At 49.0% G+C, this 21,956-nt stretch overlaps 6 protein-coding genes across 6 annotated transcripts; 2 read left to right on the plus strand and 4 right to left on the minus strand.

Moving 5' to 3' along the window:
* Positions 1-704: 704 nt before the first annotated feature.
* DEU56DRAFT_884230 (uncharacterized protein) lies at positions 705-2,304 on the plus strand (the record flags this gene model as incomplete). Its single annotated transcript, XM_041356154.1, has 2 exons — positions 705-1,215; positions 1,266-2,304. Coding segments are annotated over exons 1-2 (1,467 nt in total), but the record flags the coding sequence as incomplete, so codon positions are not given.
* Positions 2,305-2,554: 250 nt separating this feature from the next.
* DEU56DRAFT_733208 (uncharacterized protein) lies at positions 2,555-3,942 on the plus strand (the record flags this gene model as incomplete). The annotated part of the gene is made up of 5 exons (XM_041348322.1): positions 2,555-2,807; positions 2,857-3,039; positions 3,094-3,242; positions 3,292-3,379; positions 3,458-3,942. 5 exons carry the CDS (start codon positions 2,555-2,557, stop codon positions 3,940-3,942), a joined length of 1,158 nt encoding a protein of 385 aa, XP_041210430.1.
* A 5,001-nt stretch (positions 3,943-8,943) lies between these two features.
* Positions 8,944-11,261, minus strand: DEU56DRAFT_754407 (uncharacterized protein; the record flags this gene model as incomplete). The annotated part of the gene is made up of 4 exons (XM_041349819.1): positions 8,944-9,255; positions 9,305-9,553; positions 9,604-9,987; positions 10,038-11,261. 4 exons carry the CDS (start codon positions 11,259-11,261, stop codon positions 8,944-8,946), a joined length of 2,169 nt encoding a protein of 722 aa, XP_041210431.1.
* Positions 11,262-11,578: 317 nt separating this feature from the next.
* DEU56DRAFT_242494 (uncharacterized protein) lies at positions 11,579-14,476 on the minus strand. The gene is made up of 6 exons (XM_041345263.1): positions 14,403-14,476; positions 13,850-14,340; positions 13,473-13,791; positions 13,019-13,392; positions 12,895-12,971; positions 11,579-12,836 (listed from the first exon to the last, which is right to left on the minus strand). The coding sequence occupies exons 2-6, from the start codon at positions 14,247-14,249 to the stop codon at positions 11,868-11,870; spliced, it is 2,139 nt and encodes a 712-aa protein (XP_041210432.1). The 5' UTR covers positions 14,250-14,340; positions 14,403-14,476; the 3' UTR covers positions 11,579-11,867.
* A 328-nt stretch (positions 14,477-14,804) lies between these two features.
* DEU56DRAFT_242503 (uncharacterized protein) lies at positions 14,805-17,662 on the minus strand. Its single transcript, XM_041345264.1, has 5 exons — positions 16,900-17,662; positions 16,544-16,841; positions 16,109-16,476; positions 15,985-16,061; positions 14,805-15,926 (listed from the first exon to the last, which is right to left on the minus strand). Exons 1-5 carry the CDS (start codon positions 17,303-17,305, stop codon positions 14,901-14,903), a joined length of 2,175 nt encoding a protein of 724 aa, XP_041210433.1. The 5' UTR covers positions 17,306-17,662; the 3' UTR covers positions 14,805-14,900.
* Positions 17,661-21,944, minus strand: DEU56DRAFT_791413 (uncharacterized protein). Its single transcript, XM_041352658.1, has 18 exons — positions 21,749-21,944; positions 21,523-21,689; positions 21,316-21,476; positions 21,072-21,127; positions 20,861-21,019; positions 20,686-20,807; positions 20,546-20,635; positions 20,349-20,499; positions 20,134-20,299; positions 19,659-20,080; positions 19,538-19,606; positions 19,307-19,485; positions 19,145-19,251; positions 18,819-19,088; positions 18,649-18,772; positions 18,427-18,595; positions 18,111-18,369; positions 17,661-18,059 (listed from the first exon to the last, which is right to left on the minus strand). Exons 1-18 carry the CDS (start codon positions 21,843-21,845, stop codon positions 17,840-17,842), a joined length of 2,988 nt encoding a protein of 995 aa, XP_041210434.1. The 5' UTR covers positions 21,846-21,944; the 3' UTR covers positions 17,661-17,839.
* Positions 21,945-21,956: the final 12 nt, after the last annotated feature.

Consider the following 21,956-nt stretch of genomic DNA (forward strand, 5'->3'; position numbering starts at 1 on the left):
AGGAATAATTATTCCCCTTCAGCTTGCCTGAGCAATGGATGCCGGCCAGTCCATGATTCACATGTTGCTGGAGAACATCGAATATGCCGTACTGTAAACATCAGCCATCCAATGTATGTATATATACCAGGGAGGAAGAACGTAGAGGTCAGTCTTTGAGGGAAAGATTCCCACTGGTGTGGTCGATGCAGTTCGACGGTCAAACGACTCTGTGGAATTCACCTATAACTGCGCAACATACTATGCATCCCATTCCTTCATCAGCCTTGCTTTGTTTACTCTTCATATCGCAATATGTCTGGAGCAGTGCAAATGGAGTATGACCACTGAAACGCTGAGCAACTTTGAAGAGCAACACTACGAAGGAATCCTCCTTTGCCTTCGGCTGTGCTGACATGTTGCAGTCGTCACAACGTGGATCTTGCGCACCCCTGATCACAAAATAGTTGAGACGGGGGGAGATGTTGATGGACAAACACCACTAGGCTATGCGATAGAAAAGTAAGTTGAACGAGCATCATTTTTGCGGCTTACATGTGCGTTATCTTTACTATTTGCATCAAGTAGAACAATTAAATTGAGAGAAGCATACACTGCACTTTGAGGGTAAATAACAGTAGCCAATATTTTAGGAAAATATCATGTAATCACGAAATTTTCCCGATGTAGCTTCACACTCGTGTTTCCAGCGTGTATCCGCCCGACTAATAGCTAACTGCAATTGCTTTAGATCTAGAAAAACGTTAACGCTAAGTCCCTACATATACGCCGTGGGCGCTCGCAGTATGCCGTGGGCGCTCATCGTCTTGTCTCACGATGATGGCGCACACGACAGACTGTCTGCGATCACACAGCGACGTTGCCTCACACAACGACGTTACCTCTGGCCAATCTCCAGAGTACTCCTTCCTTCGCAGCCATCGCCTCATCCCTTTCTAGCTGGAACAACGAGCCTTGTGGCGTGGACGAAGGCTCTGAGCCCATCGTTGCGAGCTAGCAAGATGTCGAAAGATCATATGTGGTGCGAATGCAGCCGTTGCTCCCTTGCTAACGGTGGTCGACTTTTGCAGGCCAAACGAACTCGGCAGAGGCACATTGAGGCTGATCGGCGCGATGGCAAACATGTTGCAGTAGAGGAGCGGGAAAATCCACGACACGTACCTGCCGTTGGCTCGCCGCAATCTCACTCGAGCGATTCTGAACCAGGCCCACCAGGTGAGTTCAACTAGCTATATACAAACTGCATGCCACTAATAATCATCAAGAACCTTGGTTCGACAATGAACCTCACCTAGACTTATACAATGACGATCCAATGGAGGGAGCTGATGATTTCGAGTCTGACGGCGGTGCCGGCAGGCTTTTTAGCTCAGATGACGAAGATGATGCCTACAGGTTGCTGTTGCCATATGGCCAAGCCGAAGAGCTAGTAGAGGAAGATCGTGATGACGAGCGCTCCGACGATGATGATTTTGATCTTGTAGATGATCCAGCTTTTGATGTCGTCAATGTGTTCGGTGTTGGTGGGGATGACGACGATTCACAGCCTGCCGACGACGACACAGATTTATTTGACGAGCCCCCTGCCTTCGAAGAACATTCTGCAATTAGGAATGCCTACGTGCGGGCCTATATCGCCACTGCATTCAAGGGGGCGACACATGATGTTGCTCGCCTCATTGTAGATGGTGTCGCTCGTGCACTGTCATCCGCTCGCAATCAAGCTCCGGAGGTTGAATTTGACGGACTCGACGACATGGCTAGAACACTGCCCACTATCGAACATCGTCTTGGCGTCAATCTCAATTCCATCATAACATACCTTTTCCTATGTCCAACCTGCTGGCGAGTTCATGATTCATCAAGCCTTTACAACGAAGATCTCAACGAGCGATGTGACGAAGAAGAATGCGACGGAATACTCTACACTACGAAACGTCTTGCCAGCGGCAAGCACAAACGCAAACCAACCAAAGTTCTTCCTTACGTCTCGCCACAACGGGCTATCCAACACTGGCTCCTTCGACCCGGGAAATATGAGCAGCTGCAGGAGTGGAGAAAGGAGGGAGATGAACCAGCGCGGGTGCCACCAATATTCGAGGAGGGTATGAATGCCTTCCCGGACGTGTGGCACCCAATTCACGACATCCACGATGCATGGGGTTGGCGCGCGATCCAAGCCGGCCTGCAGCGTGTATGTCATGACGAAGCCATTTCCCGAGTGTATGATGAAGATGTCAATCATATACAGCAACGCTTCGTGTCTTTGCCATGCGGACTCGTGTGGCAGATCAACTTAGACTGGTAAGTGTTCTCGCTACTAGTATGCCCCGCAAGCTCGTATCCCTCATCCATATTTATAGGTTCCAATCTGTCAAACGTGGTAATCATTCTACCGGAGCTCTGTACATGACATGTTGCAACAATCCCCGAGGAGTACGATACTTGATCGAGGAGACCTTCCTCATCATGGTAATCCCTGGACCTCACGAACCGAATCTCGAACAACTCAACAAGATCATGGACAAATTTATTCACGAGATGACTCGACTATATGCCGGTTCGTACTTGTTCAACTATCTGCGATCTTTCAACTGACTATCTTGCTGTGTCAGGAAAAGAATTTCGTGTCTACGGACATGAAAATACGTTCCCCGTTCACTCTGTGATGAATTCCGAAGTATCTGATCTACCCGCTAGTCGTAAGATAGAGGGACTCGCATCCTTCTCTTCGAAGGTTTTCATGTGTCCTCAATGCGATACACCATCATATTACCTTGCAGACCCACGAGGATTCAAACCAGAAGGTAAATTCAAGTTGTTGTGGTGGACGGTCGTTGTCTGATTCGTTCACAGGTTTCAAGTTACGAGACCCTTGGCGCTACATCAAATATGCGTACCGTGCTCGCACAGCGGATGAATCAGATAAGAAAGAAATCTTTGAGCGCCGTGGAGTGTCTTGGTCTGGACTTAATAGCCTTCCGGGCTGGCTGACATCCCTCAACTCCGTCGTGGAGTTTATGCACTGTGTCTACCTTTGTAAGTAGTCTATCTTCTGATTTGAGTAGCGATCTCTTGACTACATGTGTCTAGGCATGGTCAAGCACCTAACAAAGGTTATCCTTCTTCGATCTGGCATGCTGAATCCCATCCCTTGTAACGACTGGTACCCTCTAGACCGACTAGAGGAATTTTTCTCTCGAATTATATGGCCGGTATCAGTGGCTCGCTTACCTCCATCAGTAAGTGCTCATTCACATGTTCAACTACGAGTCTAATAGTTCTTTAAAGGTCACGTCTTCTTCATCGAAAGCAGACCAGTGGCGTCTTCATATCAGTGTCCTATTTGTGGGGCTTTTCGTCGCTTGGCAAGTTGACGGTATTCTACCTGATATCGAGGCGCCTAAATCGAGGTCGGGCACAAAGGATGCAGCTGCGCAGGCGAAGACTGATAAAGTCTTGCGTCAACGGTGCTTGGAGATTTTGTTGTCCGAATCACCCGATCCCAACCAGGAGCAACTCGACCTTGTGGATTCCTTCACTACAGACCGGTCAATTCGTCGACATTACTCAACCATGCTCGAATTCTCGGCTGCCATACGAATCCTGTCCTCACGCTCAATCAGCCCTCATGAAGTCGAGAGAGGCTGTGCAGCCCTATCGCGAGCGTGCCAGAACTGGGCGAATTTGGGTGTTCATTTGACCCCATATTTCCACTTCGCCCAGCACTTTCAGCGTCAAATGCTGCAGTTTGGACCATGCTATGCCACGTGGGCATTTCCGTATGAACGGAACAACGGATTCCTCGGCCGGACCAACCACAACAACCACAAGGGTGGAGAACTCGAGTGTACGATGATGCGAAAATGGTGGAAGTGGGTCTTAGTTCATGACCTCGTAAGTCTGGGCCACTTCGCTACTAGTACATACTACATTGGCTGATTCTTACATAGTTGAATGTTTTTCATCGGCTCCCAGAGCTCGATGATAACGATAGAGACTCCGTCGAACTCCTTCAATCGTCGCTGAAAGGTGGATCACGTCCACCTCGTGGAACCTTGCTCGAATATCTCGCACGATTCCGAGAAGACCGTTCCGTGACATATCCTCGCTATCACAAGATTATAAGGCTTCAGACTGTTGACATGGCCCTATATGGATTGGTCCTACGACATTTGCAAGAAGAATGGCAAGAACTCAACATTCCTATTCACGCTGATGTTGTTCTAGCGGATCGCGGTGCCTGTTTCATGGGTGTCGTTACCTCATTCTCACACGTCTTTGTGGAGACCCTTCGCTATGGAGCTGCGACACAACCTCGGGGACAATCAGCCCGTTATGCGTATATCTATGGCCGAATCCCAGTCGAGATACAATGGATCTTGAAGACCGATATTGACTATGAACAGCGAGAGAAACTGTCACGGACCGTTGCAATTGTTCGTCGTTTCGTAAGTGATGATAATGTTCCTGTCTTTCCGTGGGATATATGGTGCGTCAAATGATTCATTGATCACGAAGTTCAATAATACATGTTGCTAGGGCTGTTGACCTTGGTGCTCAAGTCTGGTATGCCAATACTTTCCGCGACATGGAGGTTGTCGATATCAAACTATTGTCGGGTCAACTAATACTGATCCCGATCACGGTGTCCGACGCTGAGTATTGGGTGACGATAGCTCATAACCATGTGAGTTTCCTACTACGAACTTAATTTACATCATTAACCATGAATTAGGATGCTACAGAGGTGGATGGGGAGTTTAATTGGGACGACAAGGAATAACTGTTGATTGGATGCGGTGGGAAGAGAAAATCTGGTCGAAAAACTGCAAGTGGAAGCCGTGCTAGAGTATCATATTAAGGGTATTCAGAGTAAGGTTTTGAATGTTCTGAAACACGTTGAAACATGTTCAGAATATGTTTTGAATTGTTCGGAAAATTGTTTGATAAGCAAATTTTAAACTCCGCTCAAAACACGCAAACACTTGATTTCGACGAAGTCCGTAGCCGACTGAGTCACGTGACATGTAAATTTCAAGCTCCGACCAAATTTTGCGCAGATTGATCTGAGTCGGATGATAAGATACCAGCGCTGAACCACAATGCCTCGCCAATCTCAACGTGAACAACTGCTTAATCAATTAGATACTGCTACTCTAGATGTAGCCAAGGCCTGGGCTGAGCATGCCATGGCTGATGGTGAAGTCTCTGAGTCTGATTCTTCTATGTCTGAGGATTCTGTTATCAGGACCCCATCACCAATCTCCCCTATGTCCCCCTATCTGTCTGACAACTCTCCTGATGGCTCCGGTGGTTCCAACATGTCGGATTCAATCCAGATTCATCAGCATTTCATCCGTGCCATTGGCTCCCTTTCCGCTCTTCGGGATGAGGTGGAGGAGGCACGCGTTCTTCACCGTCCAGACGAGGCCCCTATGCGAGCACCACAGATCCAACTCCTTGACCATTTCAGCATTCACCGCCCCGAATTATTCCAAAAGAAGCTACGTGTTGCCCCTGACATTTTCGACGATATCCTCGATCAAATTAGTGATCACGCTGTTTTCCATAATGAATCCAACAATCCCCAACTTCCAGTTGCAATCCAGCTCGCTATTTTTCTTAATCGGGTCGGCCACTATGGCAATGCGATTTCTCCTGAAGATGTTGCCCAGTGGGCAGGCGTCTCCGTTGGGTCAGTCACCAACTGCACTAATCGTGTCATGACTGCCCTGCTTGAAGAGCATGATCATTTTATGTCCTTCCCCGCTCTCAACTCCATCGAAGTCGCACGTGCCCGAGCCTATGTTCTCAAAACCACGGGTTGCCCAGAGTGGGAGAATGGTATTCTGGCTGTTGATGGATCATTGTTCAATCTTTACCAAAGGCCAAGTATCTTTGGAGACGCTTTTTATAGCAGGAAGTCTCAATTTTCCCTCAACTGCCAGGTGTGTTTTATTTTTTATGCTGTTTATTTGCGGCTGATTTTTCTAATTTTTAGGCGGTCATTATGGTCCATAATCTCACTATAGTCGATTATTCTCTTGGCCACACTGGTAGTGCCCATGATGCATATGCATTCCGCTCCACCCATGTTTACCAGAATCATCAAACACTTCTGGGCAATAACCATTGGATTTGGGCTGATAGTGCTTATCCCCTAGAGCCATGGTGTATCCCCCCATTCAAGAAGCCTATTAATGGGGCCTTGACCTCTGACCAGAAGGCATTTAACACTGTCCTTTCCAAGGTATGTATTTTATTTTATTTTATTTTATTTTATTTTATTTTGCCTGGTTCGTATTCACATTTCTTTAGGTTCGTGTGAGGGTAGAGCATACATTTGCTGCCCTTAAGGGCCGTTTCCAGTCTCTCCGAGAGCTCCGACACCCACTGCAGAATGAAGAGCAACTCAAATACCACTCCTATTGGATCATGTGCTGCCTTATTCTGCACAATATGATCATTCGGTTTGAAGAACAACGTGGCAATGGCACTGAGAATTGGGCCATTGGGGAGGGGTTAGATCTTATGCCACCTGCAGAGCAAGAAGACCTGGACAATGATGAGGTGGGAGATACCTCATATGCAGGCACCCCTGGCCAAGAAGCTCGTGCAAAGTTGATGAGGTACTTATTGGGGTAGTGGCTTACAGGGAACAGGATGAGGACAACAAGACTAGTGAATTGGTGACATAGGAGGCATGTACAAACATATAGGAAGGCATGTAAACATATGTGACATACTACCATAAGTGTCTGAGATGATGCAAGACGAGAAACGGAACACACAAAATGCTACAAGATCAGATACAACAAGGGAAATACATGCAATGATTAATCAGACACCCCCCCCTTCAATTTCAGAAGCTCGATCTCGAGCTGAAGGGCAGCCTTCTTCTCCGCATGGACCTTGGCTTGAGCTTCGAGAAGTTGAAGCTCGAGCGACTTCGCTTCTTGCGCACGTTGGTGGACGACGGCAGCCTCGCTACGGTCGATCTCGGCTTGCTCGCATTGAAAATCGAGCTCCAGCTGCTGACGGTGCGAGTTGACCTTCGCGATTTTATATTCTGACTGGGCTGCCTTCGCGGTGTAGATATAATTGATCCCTTCAGCGAGGGACTTGACTTGGCCCTGAACATCAGATTGGACTTGAGTGGAAAGGGATGACTGGCCAGCCTTGTGCGAGCCGCCCTGTCGGCGTGCAGACGAAGTTACTGACCGGTGTGATGAGGACCCGCGTCCAGATGATGATGCCGAAGATGATGCAACAGACGGAGGCGACTGGGGTGAACGGATGGACCCACGGTTGATGGCGCGATCTGCGTGGGACTTGAAGGTCCCACGAGAGGTGGGTGGGGGTGTAGGGGGTGGTGAGGGGGATGAGAAGGGGCGCTTGGCAGAGGCACGGGCAGGCTGCTCCCCCTGTGGCTGCTCGTCCTGTGACTGCTCGTCCATCACGTAGTCGAAGTCACTATTGGCAGGGGAGGCATTAACGGCGGGGGGAGTGTTAATGGCAGCGGGGGGGGCATTGACGGCGGGGGGAGCGTTGACGGCGGGAGGGGCATTTATGGTGGGGGGAGCGTTAACGGCAGGGGCAGTATTTACACCAGGAGGAGCATCGACGGCGGGGGGAGCATTGACGGCGGGGGGAGCGTTGACGGCGGGAGGGGCATTTACAGCGGGGGAAGGGTGAGCAGCTGGGGGGTTGGGGCCGAGGGAATTGTCGTCGAAGTCGACCTCCATCGACTCATCAATGGAGTCGATGTGATCAGAAGGGGGGAGGGCTTTGGCTTTGCCCTTGCGCTTTGAGGTAAGTGACATCATGTCAGCTGCGCGATCGATTCCCGGAGCGGACGAGAACGTCTTCGGGGCGAATGACGGGTTGTTCTTCCAAAGCTCGTGGAGCGCTTCGTACCACGGGAATTCCGAGATGACTTGTTCTATGATTTGAAGATCAGTTACTAAGTGAAATCAGATTGAAAAATAAAACGTACGGAGTAGATTATTTTCAGCGTCATGCTGAAGCGGGTCAACACCCGCGCCAGTCTGGTTAAAACGACCATTGTACTTCTTGTATTTGTTCTTGAGGCTAAAAATTAGCGTTAGCGAAGGCATATGAAGAGGGGTAAAGGGCGCACTAATTCAAACGATTGCCCACGGCCTGCGTGAACTTGCCCGGCTCGTCAACATATAAGTCTTGATACTCTTCATCCTTCTCAAATACACAACGGGCGATCACCGCAGAGATCTTGCTCTTGTCGCTCCCAGACGGGGGAGGTTCGTTATCCGGCTTCTTTCCTCCTTCGTTGAACAAAACACGACAGTCGCCAGGATGGGTGGTGAGGAATTGCACGAGGGTATTAGTGCGGTTGCTGTTGTTGTCCCATCGGATCTTGACGCCAGAGGATGTAGCCACTACAGCATCACCGGGGACATTGTCAGATGTGGTGAGATCAGATGCACCAGCAGTAGAGGCAGTGGCAGTGGCTTGCCCTCGTCCCCTGGTGCCGCGAGTTGAAGTACCCTTGCCCCTAGAACGGGGGGGTCTTTGGGTAGTCATTGGTGGTCGGTGACTAGTCTTGAGGCGTGCGTTGAGCCGTTCTGAACGGCGTACTTGCGGACGGTCTGCAGGCATACCTGCGCGTGTAGCATGAAGTTTGATTTCAGACTCAGCTTGCGCCTGCCGACATTCCGTGAGGTTCTGAAAAGTTTACCCACGTGTTTCATAGCTTTCAAAACTTTCAAAACCTTACTCTGAACGCCATTATTGTCTTGTGCGTCTGCGGGTCATTTTGAAGCTAAGTCCGAGTTCAAAAGCTATTCATATATCGCTAGATTGAAGCTGAAGTGTCAGAGTCAGGTTTCAAGTATGATTAGCACGCACTGTCAAAGTCTGTGTCTTGTAGCGTATGCGGGTAAGTGCCAGTCTTCAATAGTATCAAAACAATTTACCGTTTGTGCCCATAGTTAAGTTGCGTGCTTGATCTCCGTCGTCAGCAAATTGGCCTTGAATGTTCTGCTCTGATTGATTTAACCAGCAAATCCGAGTAGGTGTGTCTTGTTCTTGATGATCAGCAAGCCACTCTGCGCTGACGAACGTTCGCAGAATCTTTGGTTTATTGTTGCCAGGCCGAGGGAGGTCCTTTTCACGCGGTTCACCTCTAACAACAGGGACGCTGAAATTCCTTCCACCCCGTTCCGCACGTCTATTGCTGACCAGGGTATTCATAAGGTCAATTTTTTCATTGATCTTGCATATAATCAGTGTTGGATGGTGTCGAGCGGGAGTTTTGGCTTACCAGTGCATCTCGATATGTCGGAGGCCGAGAGGTCCAGGTGGCGTCTGGATTCTTCGACTTTCCAGATTTCTTGGGTGCGCGAGGTGCGTCTTCTGTATCTGAATCAAATTCTAATGATCGCATGGTTGTTCCGCCACCAGAATCCGACTCGTCAGTAGACTGATAGCAGGCTTGGTAAAACCAGTCCCACTCTGGACTGTCGGTGTTCGTTTCCTTACGCACTTCTCTATCCGCACGCTCATTGTTTTTCTACATCACATCTGTTTCAGTGATTCAAGCCAAAGTATTGTGCCACTTACACGAGTTTTTCTAGCATGCTGTCGCTGTTTCCGATTCCTTGCTTCCACGGCATCTGACCCTTTCCCTCCCTTCTTAATGGCATCCCTCGTGTTTTCGAAGACTTCCTTCAACTGTCTTGTGATGTCGGCATTGCTCTTTTTATTCAGATGCTCTTCGCGCAGCTGACCATACACCTCGCAGGCCTTTAGTCGAACATATCGGATCATATCTTCCCTCCAGTCGACGTTTTCTGTCCATGAACCCCCAAAGTTGGGGCGGAGAACTGCCGCTCCTCGTGTCGCACATTCTAGCCAGAAGGTATCTTGCTCGAGTGGCTCCAGTGTTGCAGCCTGTTTTGAATCTGATATACCCATGGCGTGCAGAAATGTGTGTCTGACAGCAGCCTGAAAAAACAGTGAGTGCATATACTATGGAACGTGCCAGCGACACTCACATTGAAAACATTGTCGCGCACAGCTTTTGTTGCCTTGTCGACAGATTTGGTGGATGGACCGAGAGTATCCAAGCTGCGATGGTCATTGATCAAAGTGAGAAGTTCGTCCAATGAGGTACCCTGCGCGTTAACAGTACTCTTGAGCTCATCGATCTCGGCACGATGTTCCTTGACCATCTCTCGCAAGACTTCATTCTGCTCGACTACGGAGTGAAGTTGAGTTTCGAGTCCTGCGGAAGTTCTAGATTGCACCGTTAATCGCTCCATGCTGCTCGCAAGATTCTGGACAAGAGCATCGAGATCGGCCAATTTATCGGAGAATGCAGTACTGGGAGCTCTCGCAGCAGTATTTGCAGATGCTTGTTTTGGAGGACCTCCTGGATGGCGCTGCACAGAGTCACTTGCTGTTGAAAAGCCAGCTCTCCGAGCTAGAGGTAAGTCAGGTGTTCGAAATGACTGGTTCGCAGTTGCCTGAGATGTCTTTGAAGGTTGCACTGGGTGCCGACGCTGCGTTGGTTTGAAGACGCTACTTGCTGGAGTGGCCAAGGTACGACGGCTGCCGAACGCATCAGAAAGTGGTGTGGACCCCCGCATAGATGGCACTGCCGATGTTGGTCGAGACGGAGTTGCAGATGGGGCACGAGAGGCTGCTGCAGTTGATGTTCGCCCTGACGGAATGAATGGCTGGGCTGGATTTACCTGTGGTCGAGGGCGTGTCAAGGATATGGGAGACATTAGAGAGGAGCTACTGGGCTGCTTTCTATTGTCTTCTGAAGCAGGTATGAAGTCTTGTTGTTCGTGCTGCCTATGCTGACTATCGTTGCGAAGAATTGGGTCTATGGGTGCGTCCGAATCGTACTCGTCCTCGTCAGCATCCGCAGCATCTCCTAACTCAAAACCATCTCCCGGTCTTCCCATCTCTCTCGATCCTTCTGTTGCAGTCGCAAGCTCTTGGTGCTGCAATTGTCTGGTAAGCTCTTCGGACTCTGCTACACTCATCTCGGGCTCAAAAGTGTATGGTGCTGCTGCAGGATGAAATGGATCGAGAAATGGTGAGTCCCGCAGTACATTCGATCGTGTGGCTTCCACTTGACGTGCTCGTTTTGCTGCAGTCGTGTTTGATGCACCGTCCGGCTTTCGTTTCCTCACACCAGGTGCCAATCGTGGTCCAGCGGATGTGCTTTGGGGTGTCGTGTGGTTGACAGGGGGTTTAAACGGAGGCATGTTGTACCATCCGAGGGCTTGAATTGGCTGTATGCGCAGTAGGAGGGGGGCAAATTTGAAGCCGGAGCAGCGCGCGGTTTGGTTTATCAATTGGATGTATATATTATGGCGAATCCTATCTAGATCGAGGCAAATAACCAATGGTCGTTATTCGAGGAAAACAGATGGCTTTATTGGGTGTTTATGACGTGTTTGCTTGGACAAAACGTGGAATAGTGGTTGCGCGTTTATCTTCTGATTATTTCTCGAAAATACAACTGTTATTTGACATCTTCCCTACATAACCCCAACCCATTATTAACCCTCAAAGTGCAGTGATACCGGTAAGGTTTTTGACGCCATATTTGCAGGACTTGAACGTTGACTGGCCGTGTAAACCCATCATACTAGTACTGGTAATGCATATGATACAAGCGATATAACGACACACGATAGCAGGATATATAGTGGATGATCAGATCGATCAGACTCAGCTCACAGCATTAATGAACACTTCCCTGGCAGGAGTTCCTCTTTGCATCTGGTTCTTTCCCATTTCTTTACTTTCTCCTCTGGTCCCATCTCCATCTCCATCTCCTCCCCTCCCCGTTCTGTCGCCCTCTCCCATTACTTCTTGTACTTCTTGTACTCCTTGTATACGGGCTCCACCGCTTCATCGGCGTTATTCTCCATCTTTGTAGCTTGCCAACTGCTATTTGGCATCCACGCAAGAAGTTCTGCTGCACGCTTCTGAAAAAGCTCGTCAGAAGCTCTCGCATACTTCTGTCCCTCATATTCGCCTTTGCCATAACCCCGCGCACGAAGCGCGGCCCATGCGACATTCCTAGCCAAGATTGAATGATCCCGATTCGGGACCGTATCCAGGATCACGATGTACTTCACTGTAAACTTCTTGAAGTGGAAAAACCAGCCAGCACCTTGTCCACTGTTCAGCGCCTGGAGATATCCACGGAACGACATTTTTGGCGCGCCGCCTGGCATCTCAACGTCGGTGCCATACAAAATATCAACTGCAGACCTTGTGACCACCCACTCGCCAGAGCCTGTTGGACGATGTGCAAAGGGAGCTAGGGGAGCTTCAAATATCCGATGCCGCATCGCTGGCAATATGCCTGCGGGACCAGCACCAAAAACTTCAATGTCACGCCCTGGATCCGTCTCAGACCGTGTTATCACCTGGAAGAGATTGGGTCGCGCGGAAAGCTCTCGAAGGAAAGCATCATTGAATGCGTCAGACTCATTTCTGAGAGCGCCGAACATATATCCCCTCGTTTCTACCTCAACCCAGACGATGCATCCTGGCGTCCGGCCTCGACGTTGGGTAGGAATAGGGCCAGTCATATAGGGAAGCTTCGAACTTGACACCATATCGGCAACAACGACGCCAGAGAGGGAAAGATGATTCCGGGATGCGACAGCATCCATCCTGCCGTTCTTTTCGCTGCAGAACGTCGGCGGCGGTATCATTCCAATTGCTCCAAATGACAGAAAATTGATCATGTCATCGAAGTTATTGCATAGACGTACAAACCGATTCTCGATGTTGGCAGGCGGCTCTAGACTCCTGCATATGTGCTGATTGATCATGTCATGGTCAGCGCCAGCCCACGCGGGGAGTAAAAAGGACACTTGCCCACCAAGCTTCATTAGGGATCGTGTGCGTGTGGGCACAGTTGTAGATCCATCCCCCAAGTATCTGGTGTCTTCTACCTGCGTAGCGTAAGACAGTGCATTTTACCATACGTCATGCCACTTACTCAGATCACCAACATTAGCGGCGGTACCACCCTTTGACATCACAAGGGCTTCAAGCACCGCATCTTTGAACCACATCAATCCAATACCCAATCGCCTTTCAAACAGCATTACAAATTTAGCCGCGTCCTCCATAGAGAAATCATCGTCCAGGAAGAGATCCTTGAAGGAGACCTTGTCAAGGGACTTGAAGAAGAGATTCGGCTCGTTAAAGATGACCCGCCGTGCGAACTGTTGCAAGATATTCTGCACAATCAATAGTCCACTTTTTTGGGTCGGATGAGAGGCGTCCAACCCTGCCGCATCGAGAAGAACTCGTGCGGTAGATTCAGGCTCCGTGATAACTTCAAAAGCATAGAGTAGCCGAGCTTTTTGCCTGAAGAGAGCGAATTGCCAGTCGCCATCATTACATCAATCAATTGTTACGGAATGTATATGTATTATGGCGAGACTTACGCTCGGTGCTCTAGATCAATTAAATCATCATCCTCTGGTGCAGAAGACTCCGTAGATTTCATAGCGGGGAGCGGCCTTGCAGACATCTTCGACCTATCGTTTGGAAGTGATTGTTGTGCTGCCTTGTCAACGATTTCCTCCGTGGAGATTGGCTCGTCACCAAAGCTCTTTGGAGATTCAACCGGTTTTGTCCACTCGCAACCAGGATTGTTGGCAATATAGAGATCCAACGCCCGGGCTTGAAGAGCATTAAGGGCCTCAACAGCTTTCACCATTTCCTTGGCGAGGACCTTCAGACGGATCTTGTGTCCATCATCAACTGTACACACTCGTGTTGGCGTATGCACGAATGCATGATGCAGGAGAAGAGGGCTCACCTTTCAAGAAGAAGCGCTTTTGGTGGATATTCCTACCCGTCCTCTCCACACGGATGCTCTCGAGATACTTGCGCAACCAACGGGCCTTCTCAAGCGTCGCATGGGAATCTGTGTAACGCTGAATTTGCTCCTTCGTCGGGATCTCCCTCCCAGATTTGATGTCATCAACGACCTTTGAAGCGTCCTTGTACTTCTTGTACATTGTGCAGTACTGGGCTTGGTGAACCTCACAGCGCTCGAAGCCTTCTGTCGCTGGCCGGTTGCAACGCGTCATTTCGTCCTCCTCCAAGGTCAAACATGGGGTTGGGTCTGCAGCCTTTGACTGGCTGGATGAGCCGTTGGGTGTCTTCTTCTTTCCATTCCCCTTGCCCTTGCCCTTGTTCTTCTTAGGACCCGGCATTGAGATGGTAATAGCGGTTAATCACAGATAGTTTAAGCACAAGGCTAGTAGGCGCTTGTCCAACTTGAAGCAGATCTGACTTAATTTGTCTCTGGATTCGCCCGAAGGGTAAAATCATAAATGACTTCAATATATGGTTCTCACCAGTTTTACCTTTGTATCAGCACATAGCTAATGAATAAGATTTACCACATTACCAGCTCGCGTGACGGTTCTCCAAGCTCCAGAGGACAATTGGGATATAACACTAGGTGGGACAGACATCTTGCTTGTCCGTTGCATGACGAAAGGCAGACCCGGCGGCAATGGCCCGCGTCAGAAAATTCACACATTCTTTGACCTCGCTTCAGTGGCGAAATTTAAACGTATTTGCACCTTAAATTCACTTGGTCACCGTTGTGTATAGTAGCTAGCTCAGCATGAGATGGATCACGGAGTCCATGAGTATTATAAAGAGCGAGGGCTCGCGCAGAAAATGCAGAACACACGGTAGGGAGTAAGAGTTGGGAGCGAATAGATTCGGCGGCAGATGCTTGATGACTTCGCGCTCAAAGTGTCTGGAGATTTTTGGCTGGATGACTATAAACGTACATGATACAGCTGATGAGATAGCCGGGAGAGATGCAACTATGTAAGTACCAACGGTAACGATTAGCCAATACGGTACCGGAGGATCGATGAGCGAAAGTACCATAAGATGCAGAAGCCGAGAAGTATCAGTAACTTGTACTTTCGAAGGTGAACAAGATAACGAGACTCCTTAAGCTTCTTCATGGTAGCCTGCCAACCACCCCAGCCTTCTGGCATCCATGCATGAAGTTCTTCCGCCCGCTTTTGAAAAAGCTTGTCTGAGGCTCTCGCATACTTCCACGTCCCAATCCCACCTTCTCCATACCCCCGCGCACAAAGCGCCGCCCATGCGACATTCTTAGCAAGGATTGAATGGTCCCGATTCGGAACCGTATCCAGGATCACGATGTACTTCACTGGGAACTTCTTGAAGCGGAAGAACCAGCCAGGACTTTGTCCACTGCCCATCGTCCGGAGATATCCAGGGAATGGTCGTTTAGGTCCGCGTGGCATCTTAACGTGGGTGCCGTACAAAATATCTAGTGCGGACCTTGTGACCACCCATTCGCCAGATCCTGTTGGACGATGTGCAAAGGGAGCTAGGGGAGCTTCAAATTCCCGATGCCGTATCGCTGGCAAGACGCCTGCGGGACCAGCACCGAAAACTTCAATCTCTCGCCCTGGATCCGTCTCAGACCGTGTTATCACCTGAAAGAGATCGGGTCGCGCAGAAAGCTCTCGAAGGAAAGCATCATTGAATGCGTCAGATTCATTTCTGAGAGCGCCGAACATATATCCCCTCATTTCTATCTCAACCCAGACGATGCATCCTGGCGTCCTGCCTCGATGTCGGGTGGCCATAGAGCCAGTCATATAGGGAGGCTTCGAATATGACACCATGTCGGCAACAACGACCCCAGAGAGAGAAAGATGATTTCGGTATGCAACAGCATCAATCCCGTTGTTCCATGTGCTGCAGAACGTCGGAGGTGGTATCATTCCAATTGCTCCAAATGACAGAAAATTGATTATGTCGTCGAAATTGTTGCATAGACGTACAAACTGATTCTCGACGTTGGCAGGCGGCTTCAGGCACTGGAGTATGTGCTGATTGATTGTGTCATGGTCAACACGAGCACGCATGAGGGTAAAAAAGGACACTTGCCCACCAAGCTTCATTAGGGATTGTGTGCGTGTAGGCACAATCATAGATCCATCCCCCAAGCACCTGGTGTCGGCGACCTGAACAAACATAAGACGGGGCGTTTTGTCATACGCGTGCCACTTACTCAGATCATCGGCATTATCGGCGGTGCCACCCTTCGACATCACAAGGGCATCAAGTACTGCATCTTTGAACAACTCCAATCCCAAACCTAACGTCTGTTGAAATAGGAGTACAAATTTAGCCATGTCCTCATCAGAGAAATCATCGTCCAGGATGAGATCCGTGAAGGAGACCTTGTCAAGGGACTTGAAGAAGAGATCTGGTTCGTGAAGAATGATCCGCCGTGCGTACTGTTGGAAGATATTCTGCATAACAGATAACACAGATCGAAGGGTTGGATCAGAGGTGTTCAAACCCGTTTTGTCATGAAGGACTTGTGATCCAAGCCCCGTGAATATTTCGAAAGCATGCAGTCGCCGAGCCTTTTGTCTGGAAATATCAAATTACAAGTCTTTGTCATTATGTCAACCAATCACTAGGGTACGGTGAGACTTACGCTCGGTGCTCCAGATCAATTAGATCCACATCCGCTGGCGTAGAAAGAGTCCGCGCAGATGTCTCCGATCCATGGCTTGGAATTGTTTGTCGAGCTGCCTCGATGATTGCAACTGCAAATACTCTTTTCGCGTCACCGAATGTGCTTGGTAAAAGTCGAACCGGTTTCATCCAGTCGCAACCAACATTGTTAGCAGTGCGAAGATCCAACACCCGAGCTTGAAGACTGTTGAGTATCTCGACAGCTTTCGCCATTTCCTTAGCGAGGACCTCCAAACGAATCTTGTGTCCATAATCAACTGTACATACTCGTGTTAGCAAATGTATTACATGGTGCAGCAGACCCAGAGGGCACACCTTTTAAGAAGAAGCGCCTTTGGTGGATATTTCTACCAGTCCTCTCCACGCGAATACTCTCGAGATACTTGCGTACCCAACAAGCTTTCTCAAGCGTCGCGTGCAGATCTGTGTAAAGCTGAATTTGCTCCTTCGTCGGAATCTCTCCCCCAGATCTGATGTTGTCAACGTCCTTGGAAGCATTCATGTACTTCTTGTACATCGTGAGGTACTGGGCTTGGTGGACCTTGCAGCGGCGCTCAGGGTGCGGGAAGCCTTCTGTTGCTGGCTGGTTGCAACGTGTCGTTTCATCCTCCAAGGTCAAACATGAGATTGTGGCTGAATCCTTTGACTGATTGGATGAGGCGTTCAGATATTTCGTCTTGCCATTTGTTATAGCCTTGTTTTTGTTCTTAAGACTTGGCATGGTTGTTCAAGTTGAGATGGGAGTGGCGAATACTTCAACAAAAAACCAGTCTGGCGCCTGTCCGGACAGATCCTTTGCTGAGAGTCTAGGCCAAATACTATTATGTCCAAAGTGCCTTCCCGAGTGTTCTTTTCGTAAAACCTTTAATGCCGCTACCACCTCGTGCCACCGGACAACACGGAGTTTGGCATCTGCAGAGCATCGATGGAACAATTTTCGCAATTGATTGGATCTACCAGCGTTCCATATGGTGGCAGCATGCAAGGTGAATGAGAACCGTCATCATGATAGTACGGCGGCAGCTTCAAGATCGATAATTTGTGACACTTTGGCTGAGTCAGCCAGCAATGTTTCCTTGTGGTCCTCTTTGCACGCGCCCGTATTTTCATACGATACGCATGATGAAAGACAATGTTTGATCCCGCAGAAGCAATTCGTATGGACGCCATGCATATACATGATTGATCCACCAAACTTGCGCGCAATAGCGACAGATAACCAAGGAAGATATCAACTTGATATCAATTCATACATTTACAATGCCCTTGAATCCACGGGGCTGACAAGCGTCATCTTAACCCGCCCTCTCTGAGTATTCTTATCCTTCTCAACCTCGATCCTCACAGTCACCTTGTCGAAAACGGATATCGTCACATCCGGTCGCCCAATATCAGAAGAAGGGACACTGATGGTGTAGTTCTCCGCATCAAACTGCGTGTCCCGCTTGAACATCACCAGACCCTCGAGTCCAAGTCTAAGGAACGCTAAAGTCAGTTTCGGACACCTTCAATGAATGACAACTTACTTGGACACGAACACCCCGAGACCATTCCGGAACGTCCTAATAACAAAGGCATCCTCGGTCACCTCCTTTTCCCTCTCATTTCGGCCTTTTAGAGCCAGTCCGACGTAGAACTCGACACTAGCGCGACCAGCCATCTGTGCCATCCGGTGACGCCTATTGACAACCTCCATGATGCGCTCAACGTGCATTTTGGAGTGAAGAGTTGGATGCAGTGGTGTATATCCAATAGCGGCAGCGAGCTGGCGGTGCACAAGGATATCTAAGAAATGTAAATGTAAATACAAGGAATGTGACGAGTGTTGTACAGGACACATACCCGCGAAGCGACGAATAGGACTGGTAAAATGTGTATAAATTGGGCTTGCAAGACCGTAATGCCCGAACGTATCTCGAGAGACACTGCCGGAACTGAAATATTCCGCAGACAGCATACACCTCGTCGCCATGATGCGCACCAATGTATTGAAAGCGGGTTCTTTTGGATCCTATGGCAGTTGAACAATCAACGGAGTCATACAGACAACAGAGAGCAACGCACCAAGCATTTGTCAAGAGAATCTGCTAGTGCACCTGAGCTGGAGACGTCAAGTTTGAGTCCCTTTCGCTTTTGCAAGATGTCTTGCAATTTCTCAAAGTTTGTGGGTGGTGGAGGCAGATGCCGTCTGTGAAAGGCTGAGAAAGTGCATATAGCAGACAAGAGAAGCATACCTCAGTACAGATGTTTGCGGGAAAGATTCTTGCGTCTTTCTCGCTACGCTAGTATTGGCCAGCAACATGAATTCTTCAACCAGAGAGTTCGTCTCATGTAACGCCTTTTGTTCCACATCTACCGGATCGGACGACTCGGAGCTGTCGAGGTGAATCTTGACCTCAGGCGACGCGAGGTTGAGCGCGCCAGCCGCCATCCGCTTAGCTTTCAGTTTCTGCGCGAGAGAGTTCAGTAGTCGGATACTTTGCGTGAGTGTGTCATTGAGTTTTCTACAATCGAGTCGTCAGATGTATATAAAAAGGAAGTTGAGAGATGTCTCGCTTACGGGTCATCTTTCCGAAGTTGCGCCTCTCCGTATTCGAATGCAGCTTTGGATGCGATAACAGATTTTGTGAAACGGACATCTACTATTTCAGCATCTTCGGTCATTTCCTATCACAAGTTCAGTCAAATATCATCGTAAGCACATCATATGAAATTGACTGACCCAGATGACTGAGAACGCTAATCGCTCAACATGCGGTCTGAGGGAGCACAGGTTCGTCCCAAGAAGCGCTGGCAACATGTCAATGCGCTTGTCGACAAGGTAGACCGTAGATCCACGAGCAGAAGCCTCATTATCCATTGCAGTGTCCGGGTGGACAAAGTGAGACACATCGGCGATATCTGCCGATCATAAGTGAGGTAAGCTCAGAGAACAGAAGAAAGGAAAACTCACGAACGCCAGCTTCGATGTTGCCATTCGTCAAACGGCGTGCGTGCAAGGCATCATCAATGTCCTGACAGCCTGATCCAAGAAGTCAGTGTGCCCGTTTAATGCAGTGTCCAACAAGCATTACCTGGGGGATCTATACTGCAGACAATGAGATCTCTCAAGTCTGTACGGTCTCTCCATTCCGAACTCGCAGCACTCTTAGGCGGGACAACCCATTGTTCGCCTTCTGGCGGCAGACAGTCGAGAATCGCCTTTCCGAAGGGCCTATATGGAACCTCAAACTCCAACAAGAGACTCTCTTGCTCGGCCTCTTTGCTTTCTGCCTTTCCAAGCGTACGGACAAAATGACCCTCCGGATAACGTGAAGTGATTTCCCACCGGTCGATTGTTACCAAGATTTTATTTCCAATGAGTGACGGCGCCTGGCGCGTACGTAGACGGATGCGAGGTAGAAGTCTCGAGACTGGAGTAGCAAACACTGTTTGAAGCCCAAGTGATGTAGCATTACTTGAGGTGAGACTTGTAGAGTCGATGTGACAAACATATCTATGTCAAACACGCGTGAATCTTTTGAACTTAAAAGTAGGAGATGAACGTACGCTCTCCAGTTGCGCTTTATGATGCCGACGACTCGACCGGTCGGCTGCTTCTCTGTAGGAGCCTTTTTCGCATGTTGGGCGCGAAGAGCCTTGGATTCATGCTCATGCACCATCAGGTCATCGCCCTCTTCTTCCGAGTCCTCTGCGTCGTCGTTTTTAAGTGTCGCTGGGGAGAAACATTAGCTCAGTAGACCAGTGTAATCAAGTCGACTTGCCATCCTGGTCAATAACCTCATCAGCCGGTGCTTTCCATTCTTTTTCGTCGAAGACTTCGACCACCACGACGTCCCCCTGAACTGCCCGGTTCATATTTTCCCTGCCCACTAGAAGGACAGGTTTCGTGAACGTATGGACAGGAACGGTACCCTGAAAAAAATGAGCACTGGTAAGAGTGAAGGCATTCGTAGCAAACCTCGAGGTAGTTATATTGGTTAACGTTGAAGTGACCTTGATGGAGTTGACCGGCTTTGACACCAGCCAAGAGGGTGGACATAGGAAGATACTGCAAAGCGATATAAGTATCAAGAAATCGCAAGGGCATTTTCATCGTACATCAGCATATAGCGCGGTACGCCCTGCAACAACTCTGGTGGGCTCCAGTTCGTCTGAGCCAGTCGCCGAAAGTAAATCGAGAAGTTGATCCGAATTTTTCATGCCCTCCACATAACTGCGAACTTCAGGACCTGTTTGAGAAAGCGAGACAGATTGTATGACAGAATGTACATACCTGAAATGGTTGGAATTTTCTCGTTGTTTGCTTTTTGACGATTTGCAAAGTCGTCTGTGATCAATACAACGTTGGGTAGCGTTGAATTTGGTTGCCCTCGGATCGGAGGGTGTGCCAGTGTTAGATGCGCGTTGTACCATTCTGCAGCTTTCCTGATGCCTACGTAAATTTTGTTGGTATACTCAACGATTTAAATCTGTTTATCACTGACCTCTATCATTCCGGTCATTTGGCGTCTCGTCTTGTTCTCGCACGATGGCAGTCTCTCTATGACGCATATATCAGTAATGAGGGCATTTTGTAATACTCCAGGTTAATGCTAAGATTGAAAGATGGTGAAACAGATCAAGGACTGGGGCTTGGTTCAGAAGAGGGCCCGGGAGTAGTGAAGAAACAAATTGACAACCGCAACAGAGAGAAACTCGACAATATAAATGCATTTGAAGACGACTCACGACCTGAACTCATTATAAAACACCCATACTTTCCGCTCGTCAGTTGTTGTGAGAGCCTTGAGGCGACTATACAAGGGTAATGACCGGTGACGAACTTCCTCCATAACGGTCTGTAGGATGATGATGGGGGGCGTGAAATAATTTGATTCGATCAAGTCCATCTGTAAGGTATCAGTGCTGCACACGACCTCGTATTCATGTGCATACCTGTGCAAGAAACACATTGGTATCAGGCAGGATATAGTGCCCAGCGGGGAAGTTTTTGTGGGTGGTATCCCCAGAACGCGGAAGGACGGTCTGCGCTGTTGCATCGCATGCCCTACAGCCGTCAACACCGCAAGATATATCGTTTCGAAGGTACCGTTCGCGTAGAACTAGGTTGAAACAGCCATGAACAAGTGAAGCATCGTGAGGAGATGAACCTGCGAGATACCTTTGATAACTTTTCCCCGGGCAGTCTTTTTGAAGAACATCCGCTGAGTTATCACAGCTTCCTCCCTCGGTCGCTTGAGAATAGTGATCTCAGGCATGTTGGATGATTCGGGGCTTTGGAAGGAGCAGACGATCCCGATCTAGATCCAACTTGCAATGTATGCAGCGCTGATTACAAATATGATGATGTAGACGGGCCCATCTTGGAC

This window comes from Suillus clintonianus, assembly GCF_016758775.1.
Source record: "Suillus clintonianus strain FC179 chromosome Unknown DEU56scaffold_21, whole genome shotgun sequence".
NCBI lineage: Eukaryota > Fungi > Basidiomycota > Agaricomycetes > Boletales > Suillaceae > Suillus > Suillus clintonianus.